Here is a 15,329-nt window from a genome sequence, read left to right on the forward strand (position 1 = left end):
TTCTTGTTGTTGAATGTTGCATAATCTCGACATTATAGATTCTTCAGAGGATATTTTAGCAATTGCTGATGAGTACTCAGGTTTCAGTCTATGACTTTGAAATTGGACACTCAGTGAATGTAGGGGGGGTTTCTAGATCGTTTTGGAAAAAAAATTGTAATGCTCCGGAAACTCCTGAAATAAGTCATAGCCTTCTCGAAAAAATATGGACACTTCTGGAAGAGCAGGAAATCCCTTGAATGAGATGTATTAATCTGTACATTTTTGGAATTTTACGTAAACACAGTGAACATTCCTCCAGGAGATTTCATCCACATCGTTTCAGAACATCCCAGATCGTTAAAAGTAGCTGCTGATAGGGTATAAAAAAGCTTTAAATTCCCCCCTAGGGAAAGCCACTACTCAGATATCCTTTGCGTTGAACAAGTGACCGAGTGACCGTGAATTGATGGCGAAACCTTTTATTATTATTGACTTCGACGGCTGAGAGTTTGTGAATAGATCATTCACAAAAGCGTACAGAGAAGAGCTTCTCAACCTTAACACGAAGTCGGAGGAAGTCTTTAGATTTTTGGGGGGTTAACTCGCCGAGGCCTACTATATAACCTCGTGCAATGGCAGATCTCTCGCCTACTTCAGCAGTTTTTTTCTTGCTGTGGTCGTCCCACCTGATGGCGATTGCTTGTGTTGCGATCGAAACGTCTTGATCTATTATTTTTCTACCTACGTGACTTTACCGAAAGAACCAAAGAGTACGGATTCTTGCAGTCACGAAAGCTTCAAATCAAGATTAGTTATACTCTTGCATAATGTAAATAGTTATAAAAAAAATTAGAATAGGTTTTACCCCTTCTGGAAATAAAATGTTCAAACAACAAATAGATACCTTTTGTTACTAATTATGTCTGCATTAACCACAATACTTGTGGTCGAAATGCAAACAAAAAACACTGATAATGAATGCATTGTCCTTGAAACTGATTTGTTCACACCAGAGACAGCTTTCTTTTGAGGCTCGTCTCAATTGGTGTTAGACCAGATGATGCCAAAAGGCGTACAGCTCAAAGACAATGCACTATCAAAGTAATGAGGGCTCGGGGTAAGCATCTATATATCATTAAACCTCTTTTGCCCGGTCAATTGCTTGTGTTGCTATCGAAACGTCGTGATATATTGACTGACCGAAGCGCATTCCAATGTTTTAGTATTACATTAATGGGGAAACCCATTCCGATTTTCCTCATAATAAGTTTTCCAAGTGTGTTTTAAAGAACAAATTACTCTTCGAAAATCGGGGGATACCTGTGTATGTATTATTAGTTTATTTGTATTCATTTAAAAAAAATAGTTTACACTCGTATGAAAAATAATAGTCGCCATAAATACGGTATGTGGGGGAAAAAATATATATTAATCTTTACCAGGTAAGGCGAAATGAGCTACATAGCTCATTTTCAGAAGCGACCTGGCTATCACAAATAGCAGGCAAATATTCTAAACTCATGATGTTGACTAAATATGGAGGGAAAACCCGGAGGACCCAGAGAAATATCCACCCGACCACCAGGAGAGAGAGACACGCAATCTCCAAATTTACAGGCTTCAGGGTCAGAATCGAACCCATAACCGCCTGTATTCCAGGCAAGGTAGTTAACATCTTGCCACCACAACACCCTATGATTCCATATCCCTATGGCATTATTAACATCTCACTACCGTGGTGCCCAATTGAACGTGTACGGGTCTCTATGCGAGTCTATAGGTTTCTATGCAAGTCCTTGGTGAATGAGTTGTGACCATCGACTCACTACACCTGTGAACTTGGTTTTATCAGAGGCAGCCAAAACCCCATTTGTAACTAAGCATCTCACCATTGCCAACTCAGTATCCCTGGCCTCTGAGCCACTCGACCTCCTGATATTGAGTCAAGAGCCATTAACATGACTCCAGACCACTGCAGAAGAATAGATTGCATGCATATGACTCACTCTTTATTTTTCCAGTCCCTTATTAATTCGCTTGTTTTCTTGTACGCATCTTCGTCTGTGAAAAACACAATGAAGTAAAAATTCAGATTTATAACGCATGTCATATTTTATGAGATCTCAGTACCTTGCAAGTGGTAAATTGAATATACATTTGATCATCAATTATCCGGTAGGCGATGATCCGGCTACCAACCTGATCCGACAGTCCCGGTATGATCTAGCGAAACTAGAAAAACCGTTTCAAAGGTTGTAACCAGTCCAGCGATCGGCACCGTGTGCGTGAAAAAAAAGTTGCTATGCTTGATTTAATTGCCAAATGTTATATACACGACATCATACACGAGATACAACAACTGAATCAATGAAAGTACTGCACGTATATACATTTTTCATGAAGTCTACAGAAAATACAACAGAACATATACAATGCGATCCGATTAAAAGTGTGCATGTAATTCGACATTTGCCAGAACGCCAGTCTAAAGGCTGCATCAGTCCAGCGGTCATCAAACAAATCGTGTTGTTAAAACAACAGCGTAGTGGTACGGACATCACCCCATGCAGAGTCTTAACTTTTTACAATAAGATATTTATTTACGCTAATTTCCCATAGTAAACAGATTTTAAACAGTCACAAAACATATACACAACACTCAAAAATATGTATTTAAGAATGTGCAAAAATAAGCTATTTAAAATCATAATGCTCAGTGATTATACGGCTTTTTTGAAAATTCGGCGCTCTTCCCTCCAAATTCGCCAGATAATCGATGATCTACTGTACATATGTAACGTTTTTATGGGTGTAGTGGAATTTTTTGCATTATTATTATGAAGAAACGGTTATATAGCAATGCAATACCAATGAGCTTCCAAACCGTGCACACTGCTAAAACAGTATGTAAGAGATAGACACCCACACTCCTTGAAGGACTAGGGGCTCTGTCACAGCTCGTGGTGGAGAGATGTTAACTACCTCGCCTGGTATACAAGGGGAATTTGCTGTGTCTCTTTACGTGGTCGTGTGTATTATTTTCCCTCCAGATTTCGAATCAAAGTGCGTTTAGAGTAATTGGCTGCTATACATTTCCACATGATAAGCCACTTCGCTAAGCTATCATTTGTGGCCAGGATCACTTCTGAATAAGACCGACATAGTTCAGTGCGTCTTACCTGGTAAAATATATACTCCTGATGATGCTGGTTATAATAACCTGTGAAACATCGTACTCGAATTGTATATGTTATAGGTTTAGTCTCGAACACAACGCTGTGGTGAACTAGTAATAAATGGGCATGTTTTGGTTAGGTTACAAACCTTATTTAAATGGCTGTGTCGGGTGGTGTCAGATTTAACGAGACGGACGCTTGTGTTGCGCCCGAAACGTCGTGATTTATTTTACTTTATACCAACGTAACTTTGCCGAAATTATCCAAGAGTATGGATTCTTGCAGTCATGAAAGCTTCAAATCAAGATTGGGGCATTTTTATTGACGCGATCTAACCTAGAAAACCCTCTATTAAGGGTAATATGGGTCTCGAAAGCCTACGTATTAAACAATATAATTTGTTTTAATAGTTAAACAAATAGGATGCAGGAACATATTTTCTAATTTCGTTGATTTGCTCTTGATTTCGGGTAGTGCAGGTTCTTGCGACACAGGTTTGGCCAGATCATCACTTGGCCTCACCCAAAAATCAATGGTATTATTAGTAATAATTTGGGCTGCGTAAACTTCCGTATTCATTTATTGCAAGAGCAATATTTGTATATTTATTTTCTACAACAATTTAATTGTAATAAATGTCACGTGATTAGTGCAATATTCCATGAGAGGTTGAGCTATCATCATCAATCATCACTACAATGATCACCACAACTATCCTCATGAACCCTGTAATCATGATCATCATCTGGTAAAAATAAAGTACACATTGATAAGTCAAAATCCAAGAATAACGCCTGATATTTTTGCCCAGACTTTTTATGAATCCATTTCTGGACAAGAGCCCCTCATGCCATATTGGCATTTGGGATTATTTTAATTTACTTGAACACACTGGTCACTGGAGGTTTGGGGCGCCGCAATGATGATATATTATCTCCCTCGCCTGGTATGCAGGAGATCATGGGATTCGACCCCAAAGCTGATGCCTGTATATTTGTAGATTGCATGTTCTCTCTACCGTGGTCCCGTAGATTTTTCTCCAGGTCCTCCAGTATTTCTCTCCACATTTAAAATCAACATGGGTTTAGATTATATGGCTGCTATAAATATCCACACGATGATACGCCCACTTCGTTAAGATATCATTTTTAATAGACAGGTCGCTCCTGAAAAGTATCGACAAAGCTCAGTGGGCTTTACTTGATAAATACAATGAATGGTGAAGGCAGGGAGCATGAACTTCAGGGCATAGTAAAATACAATTGATTTTACTGCAGTGTCCACATGCCACCTATGATAACCAGTTGGTGCTTGGTGGTCTCCCATCCAAAGCACGATCCGGGCTCTTAATCTACTCAGCTTCCGATATCTAATGAGATTGGGCGCAATCTTGGTGGAGGATGTCTCCAAAAATCTGGTTGTTGCCTGATGTTCCAAGTTGTAATTACAGTACTCGAATTGCAAATGTTGTGGGTTTACTCTCCAACATACCGGTGTGCTGTGCGCATAACAAATTTGCATGTTTTGTTTACGTACCAAACTTTACTAATTAGCTGTGTTTGGTGGTGGTGAGTTGAAGGACACATTATATTCATACGATCTCACCCAAAAAAACATGAATTATGAACCTTGGGTGATTTGTTCATAAGTAAGGCTATGATTTTGTCATGGTGGTCATGAAAATCGTGAAATTGAATGGAGAGAAGTTATTAGAGAAGCCCAATATTTCAGCTATGTCCTTTATTTGCTATTCAAACATTCTGAATGTCAGAGGTTGAAACATAAATTAAGTGTTTGATTTTTTAAGTGCAATGACGTGGACCGGAAGAGAAGACATCTGGTATGGGCATCGTACTGTCCCTATGCAAACTGTGAAAGGATTCAGCTCGCGCCGTCTTCAGCAAAGGTGTAATATATTAGATGACTCACAGGTAACCAACCCCGGTCATATGGCCAGGCACTTTGCATTGAGAACTACCCTCTCCTCTCTCGCTCTCCATTTTCAATCCCCTGCTCCACATTCCTTGCCAGTCAATAATTGCCCAAAGGGCTTTGTACCTGAAGATGACCCACTGAACAAGCATGTCTAAAACTCACATATTCCCAGGGGCTGTGTCCTAGGTTATGATTAACTGGCCAGGTGGCACTGAGTATCCAACACATGCTTAGAAGCTATATCACTACTGACGATACTAACCTGACGTGGTGGATGCTGATTTGTGCTTAACGGACTTGAATGGGGATTAGTTTAAGGCAGAGAAATTGAAAGGATTGGAGGTAGGAATACAAATTGGAAAGAGTGGGAAATGGATTATTGACAGGAATGTCAGCTGGGGATCCATTTGAGAAAGTGGAAGTTGATTAGTTGGAGGGAAAGTGGGTCAAGGAATCTCTAAAGGGGTTTGAGGGATTTATAAGTAGGGGGAAGCGAGAGCGTTCAGGACACTTGGATAAAATATCATTCTTGAAGACCTGCATGTGTCTCGTGCCTGAAGAATAAAAGATTCCTACTGTTGAAGACTGCTGTGTCAAGTGTCACGACACGTGTCGAGGAATTATTGTGAATTATTCCTTAAATCCAAATTAATAATCTAAAACCGGTGATACATTGTCATTATTTAAAATGTTTAGCACAAGTCACATGCTTAAAACTGATCAAATATGTGCTCCGGTTAACCTGAAATCCCTGTGATCACCTCTACAATATAGTGGTTGCATATCTTCACAACAGTGGGTGGAGTTGGATTGATTTTAATTGGCGTCGCTCTGCTATCCACTTCGTGGAGTCTTCTGTGCTGGAGCAGGAAAGTGATATCACTGAGCATGCATCATCGATAAGTCGATCGTTAGTATAAATTATAAATCGAAATAGTAACAATCAAAATCGTCAATTGTGCTTCATTTTGAGCAATTTATGCAATCGCTTATTTCGTGGGTTTTCATTTACGAAATTGTTCATTGACAAACTCAATTTTCTTAACTTACACGTATTTCATACCTGCAACAGTGATTTTTAACATATAAATACAAGGAAAATTTATATTTTTGGATTATTCGCGAATTTGAATTATCCGCAGCAGTCCTCCTCGTCATTAGAGCAGAGAACTGAAAGTCGATTGTACATTTGTAAAATCCAATCTTGATTTAAAGCTTTCGTGACTGCAGGAATCCTTACTCTTTGTTTTTTTCGGTAAAGTCACGTAGGTAGAAAAATAATATATCACAACGTTTCGATCGCAACACAAGCAATCATCCTCAGGCGAAAAAAATTCAGCAGTAGAACTGCTGAACCAGGAAAAACACAGCGGGAGAGCTGCTACAACAAAAAGGCTATATAGGTTTGAGGTGGATGCAATCCAAGGGCAAGCAGACGGGGTCTGACACACATCAGCTGTGTTAATGGGAGAGATTAGGGAGAGATCAGCATGTCAAGATTAGCACTGTGTTAATAGGAGAGATTAGAGCGAGATTTGAGGGAGATTAGCAAGTTAATGTCGGCAGTGTTGTTTTATGTTAACCAGGAGCCATATTTTGACCAGGGCCTGCTGTTTTTTTTCAGATGTCGCACCAGGAAGCGATTGGCACGCAGTGTTTCATAGTTATTACAATCGCATAATTGAACCACATGGTGGGACCACGGGGTCCTGAATAAACAGAAATCAAAATCGTAATTAATTATTTTTTTTGGCGACTCCATCCCACCACGCACATAATCGCCAACTGGCACGGATCATTCTGTTGTCATGTCGTCCAAGCGCAGCGAGGACGAATGCCATAGTCATAAACAAAACTTTGAAACTTTGATTAATAAATCGTATAGAGAGCTCGTCGAGAGGAATAGATTTCCGTATAGTTTGCCTTCCACAGATATAATGACGTCACAACGCAGTTTATACGAGAGCCGGTGGCTTATGGGACCCCGGGGTCCCGCCATGAGGTTCAATTTACAAAGAGGTGACTGCTGGGCGCAGATCATGAACCTCTGCAGAAAAAAACATCAAAATCTGCTGACGCTTAGCCAGGTCAGACGCTAGTTTGCTCTGCTGTGAGAGTGCAAAGGGGAAGTGACCATACCTTTATTGGCTTGATCGCCCGGTTCGCTGCAAGAAAAAATAAACAGTGTATTAGAATCATGCACTTGCATTGCTCATGATATAAGGTAGACAATAAACGTATCTAACATTTTTACTAAATATGATCATTATTATTCATTGCATTTTTTCTAAAATACGTTAGGTGAATATATAATATAAAAAAATGTGTTCGCTTAAATAATACATGGCTGTGCAGGTGAATGGATGTAAGAGACGGTGGGATGTAGAAGTGAGTGTTAGTGTGTGGAGATACGTCGTGATTTGTGGAGGTGAGTGGTGTGGTGTGTGAGGGTGTTGGTAGTGTGTTTGAAGTCGGCGGTGTTGTGTTAGGTATTGGTGGTGTACTGGAGGTGAGTTGTGGTGTGCGAGTTTTTTTGGTGGTGTGTCGAGGGTGATTCTAGAGGTAAGGAGGTTTGTAGACGTGTAGTGGGTAATCATGGAGAGCGAGACTCACTGTAGGCAACACGTTTATTTATGACCTTAACAGAGCTTACACAAAAGGGTAACGGCCCCTTCCACCGGATACACTAGGGAGGCATCTCCTCCAGACTATTATGCCCTCATACTGGTTAAGCTTCATCCCTACACTGGTTAAGCTTCAGCCCGACCCTAGCCAGGCGTTCGGGCTCTGCACTCTGGGCTATCGTGCCCAGACACTGGGTACTCGGCCCGACCCTAGCCAGCGGTTTGGGTCCGATCCTCGGGGTCTTCTCAGGGCGAGTCTTCGGATTTTCAGATGGCAGCTCCAGGTCTTCAAATGTTCAACAACAGCTGGACCTATTCAGGGGTCCGGCTTTTATAGTCAGCCCCATCTCTCTCCGCCCCTGGCCACAACCACCTTCTAGAACCTTCGAAAAGTTCCTGGGCTGTCATTAAATCATCCCTCAGCCCCTCTCCCCGGGGTCCTGGGGTCCGTTCCTCTGGCAAAGAGGCCCCTCGGTTACAACCGGAGTGCTTCGGCCCAGCCTGCTCCAGGCACTTTTCCACACCCTGTTTACTGGGGCTGGCATTACACTAAGGGAGCAGTGGCATGACACCGTAATGCCACTACAGACGTGAGTAGTTGTGTAACGAGGTGAGTGAATGGATGTCGGGTGAATGGTGGTGTTGAGGAAATACCGAAGGTGAGCCTGAGACCAGGAAAGGCACCGGGCAAAGATGATCTCCCAAGCGAAACGCTGAGGGAAGGTGGCGTTTGTGCACAGACTGCCCTACATGACATTGGAAGGATGCTCTGGTGGTCCCCCACTTTAAAAAGGGGGACTGCACATACTGTAACAACTACAGGTGCATCTCTCCTTAATTTGCCAGGAAAGGTCCAGGCAAGAATTATTCAACATCACTGCCAGACACGCTGAGGAGAGGCTTGCGCAGCCCTAATGTGGTTTCAGAGCGGTCCTGCACAAAAAGTATATTTTTTGTCCGTCTGCTACAGCAGAGGTATAGGAAATTCCAACAAGACTAAGCATCATCGGACACTCCACCCCCACAACTCCCAATTGGTGATAGGGCAGTTGTGGAGAGAGTGGAGAGTTCCCAATACCTGGGCAGTGTGCTCATGACCGGCTCTGGTTTGACAGCAGAGGTCTCACTCCGAATCAGTTGAGCGGCATTATCTTTTCATCAGTTGCGTAACACTGTGTGGAAGCTACCTGGTTTGTCGCTCCACACAAAGCTTCAGGTCTACTCGGCCAAAGTCACTCCCTCCCTTCTCGACGCTTGCGAAACTTGCACCCCCTTAATGTAATATGTAACATCTTCGCCGGTTATAAACGTTTAGGCTGGCCTACCTACGACCGATCCTGGGTTTATCCGGGCTGGATTATGTGAGGAGCTCACAAATCCTTGAAAGATCTGGACAAAGTCCCATCCGTGAGCTCCTCTGGCAGGCAATGCTGCGTTGGCTGGGCCATGTAGCCCACATGCCCAGTCACCGCATGCCCAAACAGCTTTTGTTTGGCCAGTCGAGGGGGCTAAACGGGCACGGTATGGGATAGAGAAGATATGGAGTGATGTGGTACAGGAGAATGTGGAGTTTAGTGGACTTGCTGATGACTGGTACCAGCGGTGTCACAATCGGCCTCTGTGGAGGAGGCTCGTGAAGGACGCGGAGCGCTGGGTGGCTAAAGTAGAGCAAGTTGGCACAGCAGGGGGCACAGGTGGTGCATCAGCCAGTTATCTCAGTCAGTCGACCTATTTGCACCTGCGGGGTCTGCCCCATGGCCTCCTGCCAGCGGGCATTTGACTCTTCACATGGCCTCGACGTACACATAGCCTGGCACAAGCGTCATGGTGACGTCACCGCCGCTTAGTGGTGAATGGCGGTTGTTGCTGTTGTTTGGCTTCTTTCGCAACTTTGCCAACTGTGTATATCAGAATTATGTGGTGGATAGTAGCAGTAGTATATGAAAGTGAGTGGTGGTGCGATTTTTGGTCGTGTGTTGGAGGTGAGTGGTGATGTGTGGAGGTAGCGTAGCGGTTATCGCTCTGCGCTATAAACCCAACGACCAGAGTTCGATTGCTGCTCATGGCCAACACCAGGGATTGTGGTTATTTGCACCGGCCCTGGGCCTCTCCTAGGTCGACTCAGCCTTAAATAAGTAACCTGGTGCGGTGTGTAAAAATATTGCCACTGGGGAGTCATGGTGCTGGCCAACCTCCCACTCGGGTGTCGTGCTGGCCAGCAAAAGTGCTCGCTTACAGCACTTGCCCCAACAGCCTGTTAAAGGCCATTACGGGGGGATCGTTGTATTTTTGTTCAGGCATACCCCGGTTTATTCCCAGGATGCGTTTTTGAAAACCAGAAAGTAAATCGAAAGAACTTGAACCAAAGCAGAGATATGGACAAGTGGATCGTAACGTGGTACACTACCAAGACGGAGGATGCTGAGTAACCCATTGTTATTATATACTGGCAAATCGGTGTGAAAAGTAAGTGCATATTACTGATATGTTAAGGTATATTACCTCGTCTACTAGACGATGTATTATTAGTAATCTATCATTTGAACATAGTTTACTCTTGTAAAACAACAAAAGTTGCTATAAATATGGTACGTGGAAAAAAAAAGTAAGAGTAAGTGGGATTCTGCTCGCCTCAGTCGTGCGGTGTTGGCTGAACTGAAATACCCAAGAATATATCTACCATAGGTTTGTTTATTCACAGTTAATTAACATGCATAATGTACAGCCATTAAGATCATGCCTGTACATTATATGTGTGCGTTGCGTACGCGAATTCTGTCTTTTTTTGGGGGGGGGTGAAAAAATCACAATAGCTGTTATTGGTGAAGAGTAGAGGTACCGTAAACTTTATGACGCTTTGGCGCCATCTGGCGTATGAATGTTACCGTGCAACGTAACAAAAATGTTGGTCTTATGTGGTCAAGTTCGTAAATATGGAAAATGTTATGGCGAGGTACCACAGTACGTAAAAGGGGAAGGTACAAATCGGGGTATGTGGAGGTGTGGTGGTGAGTGGAGGTGTGTGTGCAGGTGAGTAGTCACGTGTGTGAATGAGTGGAGGTGTGGTGGCGAGTGGTCATGGGTGTGGGGTGAGAGGTCATGTGTGTGGGGTGAGTGGTGGTGTGTAGGTGTCCGGCAAAACAACCCCCTACCTCCTCGCGGTGCCGGACGGGCAACTCTGTCGTGGACAGTGCTGTGGGGGGAGATCCAATTTTGATTGGCTCCTCCCCTCATGGCATATGTGTCCACCACAGGGGCTAAACGGGGGCTCTGGACGGGTGCGAGGGGCTGGTAACCCCTCCACCTTCAATTAATTACCACGAAACTACGAATTAAACTGAAATATGTAACAACTAAGCTTGTGCCGGAGGCCCCGGGGGGCCAGGCGTCTATGACGTCTCCTGGCCAAACCCCAATTGGCGGAGCCAGGAGATTGAATACCTACCCTCGGGGCTACTCCAGAAACAACGAAAAGCCACTACGGTTGGCCACGTGGAATGTTCGAACGCTCACTGCAGAGGAGAGGCTGCCACTCCTCTGTCGGGAGCTGGACCGGTACCGCCTGGATCTATGCGGCATTCAGGAGGTCCGGTGGACCGGCTCTGGCTCCTGCCACCATGAGGGGTGGACAGTCCTCTACTCGGGGCAGCAGACTGCCAAACAACAGGGTGTGGGTCTTCTTTTGCACAAAAGAATGACGGGGGCGTGGGAGCGTGGCGGTGAGGTGTGGGAAGCTGTAAGCCCCAGGCTCATTTGGGCTCGCCTTCCCATCAACCGGAGGCGAGGAATGGTGGTCGTGGTTACTTATGCCCCCACCGAAGATGAACATCCGTGGAGGGATGCAGGCAAAGCCGATGAGTCAGATGCCTTCTATGACCTCCTGTCACAGGTGCTGGCTAAAGTGGCCCCTCGGGATAGAGTCATCATGTTGGGTGACTTCAATGCCCGAGTTGGTCATGATACTGGCATCTGGTCTGGAGTGATTGGAGGGCATGGGCCAGATCAGCTCAATAACAACGGTAGGAGGCTGCTAGATTTTTGTGCAGCCCATGGGCTTGTAATTACCAACACGCTGTTCCGGCATCGGCGCATCCACACAACATCATGGATGCATGCCGGGTCCAAGCAAGAACATCTGCTGGACTACATAGTGACGGACCAGCGAATGCGAGCCCATGTCCTTGACACCAGGACCTACCGTGGAGCTGATCTGCCCTCTGACCATCGACTAGTCATCTGTAAGATGCGCCTGCCATTCTTCCACTCCGGTGGTGGGTGTACACCCAGGACCCCATTCCAACCTAAAGTGGCCTGGTCTCAGTTATCTGATGAAAGTTGCAAGCTAGAATTTCATCATCGCTTGCGGCTGGGATTGGCATCGTCCCCGACTCCTCCTGATGTCGAGGGTAAATGGGCGAGGTTTAGGACTGTGACTCATGCAGCTGCAATGGCTGCTTTGGGTACGCGGTCCAGACCTCCCCAGACACCCTGGATGACAGAGGAGTTGTTCAGGATGGTTGAGAAAAAGCGACAGGCCCACTGTCATCGGCTACAGAATCCCATGTCAGAGAATGAGGAGGCTTACCGCAGCCTTCGCTCGGAGGTTCGGAGAGCCGTGAGGCGCTGCAAGGATGGGTGGTGGTCGCGGGTTGCTGAGGAGATGGAGTCTGCCTCAGTGGCCCGTGATCACAAATCTCTATTTAACTCCATCAAAAAAGTAACCTGCAGCGCCACACCTATTACCATCATTAGGGGAAAAAACGGTGATCCAATTTCCGACCCCCAAGAACAGGTTCGCAGATTTGCTGAGCATTTTTGTGAGGTCCTGGGGGAGGGAAAATCCCTCAGCCAGGAAAACATCGTGGCACAAAGTGAGGATGACCCTGCTGAGGCTGCGGTGCCTCAAATATTGGATGAAGTCACCCCCTGTGAGTGGCTGGCTGAGGTGCCAGCTGCTGATGAAGTATTGAAGGCGATCCGGAGTCTGAGACCAGGAAAGGCAGCGGGCAGAGATGATCTCCCAAGCGAAATGCTGAGGGAGGGTGGCGTTTGTGCACAGACTGCCCTATATGACATCATAACAACAGTCTGGACCACTGGACGGGTTCCGCAGGATTGGAAGGATGCCCTGGTGGTCCCCCTTTTTAAGAAGGGGGACCGCACAGACTGTAACAACTACAGGGGCATCTCACTCCTCAGTGTGCCGGGAAAGGTCCTGGCAAGGATTATTCAGCATCGCCTTGCCAGGCACGCTGAGGAGAGGCTTGCGGAGCCCCAATGCGGTTTCAGGAAAGGGCGGTCCTGCACAGATGCCATATTTTCTGTCCGTCTGCTACAGCAGAGGTGTAGGGAATTCCAACAAGACCTACATCTCTGCTTTATTGACCTGGTCAAGGCCTATGATACCATCAGTAGGCCTGGGCTCTGGGTCGTTCTTCGTGCTTTTGGAGTACCTGACCCTCTGCTCACGATCATTAAGGACCTTCATGATGGTGAGCGGGCCCGGGTAAAACTACGTGGCCGGGAGTCAGAGCCATTCCCTGTATACCTTGGGGTGCGACAGGGATGTCCTCTGGCTCCCACATTATTTAACATCTATTTTGACCACGTAGTTCGTGAAGCCTTCAATAGCTGTACCGGGGGAATCTCCATATGGTACAGATATAATGGGAGGCTAATCGATGCCCGGGTGCGGTCAAGGGATGGCTCCCTATTGCTCAACCACGTTATGTATGCTGATGACTTGGTAATAGCTGCTCAGTCAGAGGAGGAGTTGGAGACGCTGCTGCTGAGACTGGAGCGTGCCACTAAGAGGTGGGGCCTTACCATCAGCCCCACCAAAACTAAGCACCTGCCTGGGTATTTTGTACCATCGGACACTCCACCCCCACAACTCCCAATCGGTGATGGGGCAGTTGTGGAGAGAGTGGAGAGTTTCCCATACCTGGGCAGTGTGCTTATGACTGGCTCCAGTTTAACAGCAGAGGTCTCACTCCGAATCAGTCGAGCGGCAATATCTTTTCATCGGTTGTGTAACGCTGTGTGGAAGCTACCTGGTCTGTCGCTCCGCACTAAGCTTCAGGTCTTCTCGGCCACGGTCATTTCCTCCCTTCTCTACGCTTGCGAAACGTGGACCCCCCTAATGGAACATCTTCGCCGGTTAGAAACATTTAGGCTGGCCTGCCTACGATCCATCCTGGGTTTAACCAGACTGGATTGTGTGAGGAGCTCACAAATCCTTGAAAGATCTGGGCAGGGTCCCATCGGTGAGCTCCTCCGGCAGGCAAGGCTGCGATGGCTGGGTCATGTAGCCCGCATGCCCAGCCACTGCATGCCGAAACAGCTTTTGTTTGGCCGGATTGAGGGGGCTAAGCGGGCGCGGCACGGGCTAGAGAAGAGATGGAGTGATGTGGTACAGGAGGACGTGGAGCTGAGTGGACTTGCCGATGACTGGTACCAGCGGTGTCAAGATCGGCCTCTGTGGAGGAGGCTCGTGAAGGATGCTACTGGGCAGTTGGAGGCAGTCGCCCTCCAACAACAACGGAGGGCGGAGGAGCGACGCTCACAACAGCGAGCGGAGCGCCGGGTGGCTAAAGCACAGCAGGTTGGCACAGTAGGGGGCACAGGTGGTGCATCAGCCAGTCATCTCAGTCAGTCGACCCGTGGCACCTGGGTCTGCCCCGTGACCTCCTGCCAGCGGGCGTTCGACACTTCACGTGGCCTCAGGGTGCACATAGCCTGGCACAAGCGTCGTGGTGACGTCACCGCCACTTAGTGGCGAATGGCGGTTGTTGTTGTTGTTGTTGGTGTGTAGGTGAGTCCCGGGCCGATCTGGCGAAACCGGCAAAACCGCGCCAAAGGCTGTATGTAACCATACTCTTTGGTTCTTTCGGTAAAGTCACGTAGGTGGAAGAAAATCACGACGTTTCCAATGCAACACAAGCAATCATCATCAGGTGTGAACAACCACAGCAAGAAATATTTTTGTTACTGAAGTGGAAGAGAAGCCAGAGTTCGGGCAGTTAAATAACTCAGAGAGGGGGGAAGGGCGAATGGGGAGACGGAAGACGAGCGCTGCAGACACGCTGAGAGCGAAAAAGCGACATGATTGTTGCCAAGATAGATAATTGTGTCCACAGCAAAATAGCCGTACTGCTTAATGCTAAGGATACAATTAACTCAGTAAAATAGATTAGTAGCCGGTAAATAAGATGGAAATAACTATGAACAGTTACATTATACTTGGTTAATACCATATTTCCAGTGATTGCTCAATTTGTATCCATCATCTCGGTTGAAGTTATGTCTATGTTTATATATCTGGATGGCTTCATGAACAAACCTTTGATGGTAGCCAGACGGCTTTAAAGCACCTTGGTCTCGGACAAAACAATATCACGAGAGCCCACAGCGTTATAGCAATGATCAGCAACGGCAGAGGAATTAATTCTGTCATGTTTCAGATCTGACTTATGCTCGCGGACACGGTCAGAGACATGACGTTTCGTTTCCCCAATGTAACAATCACCACAGATGCAACTTAGTTTGTAGACACCAGGGTATTGCAAGTCAGGAATGACATCCTTCACAAATGGGATTAGATCACGGATTT

At 46.1% G+C, this 15,329-nt stretch overlaps 1 protein-coding gene across 1 annotated transcript in view; it reads right to left on the reverse strand.

Moving 5' to 3' along the window:
- LOC116957581 (guanylate-binding protein 1-like) overlaps positions 1–15,329 on the reverse strand; it is a 71,399-nt gene that overhangs the window by 43,423 nt on the left and 12,647 nt on the right. The window contains exons 3-4 of the mRNA XM_032979821.2: positions 7,233–7,258; positions 1,989–2,043 (exon numbers count right to left, since the gene is read on the reverse strand). Coding sequence (XP_032835712.2) covers positions 1,989–2,043; positions 7,233–7,258 — 81 coding nt within the window. The remainder of the gene's footprint in view (positions 1–1,988; positions 2,044–7,232; positions 7,259–15,329) is intronic.

The sequence above is a fragment of the Petromyzon marinus genome, chromosome 77 (assembly GCF_048934315.1).
Source record: "Petromyzon marinus isolate PM22_M1 ecotype Great Lakes invasive population chromosome 77, UKy_Petmar_22M1.pri1.0, whole genome shotgun sequence".
NCBI lineage: Eukaryota > Metazoa > Chordata > Hyperoartia > Petromyzontiformes > Petromyzontidae > Petromyzon > Petromyzon marinus.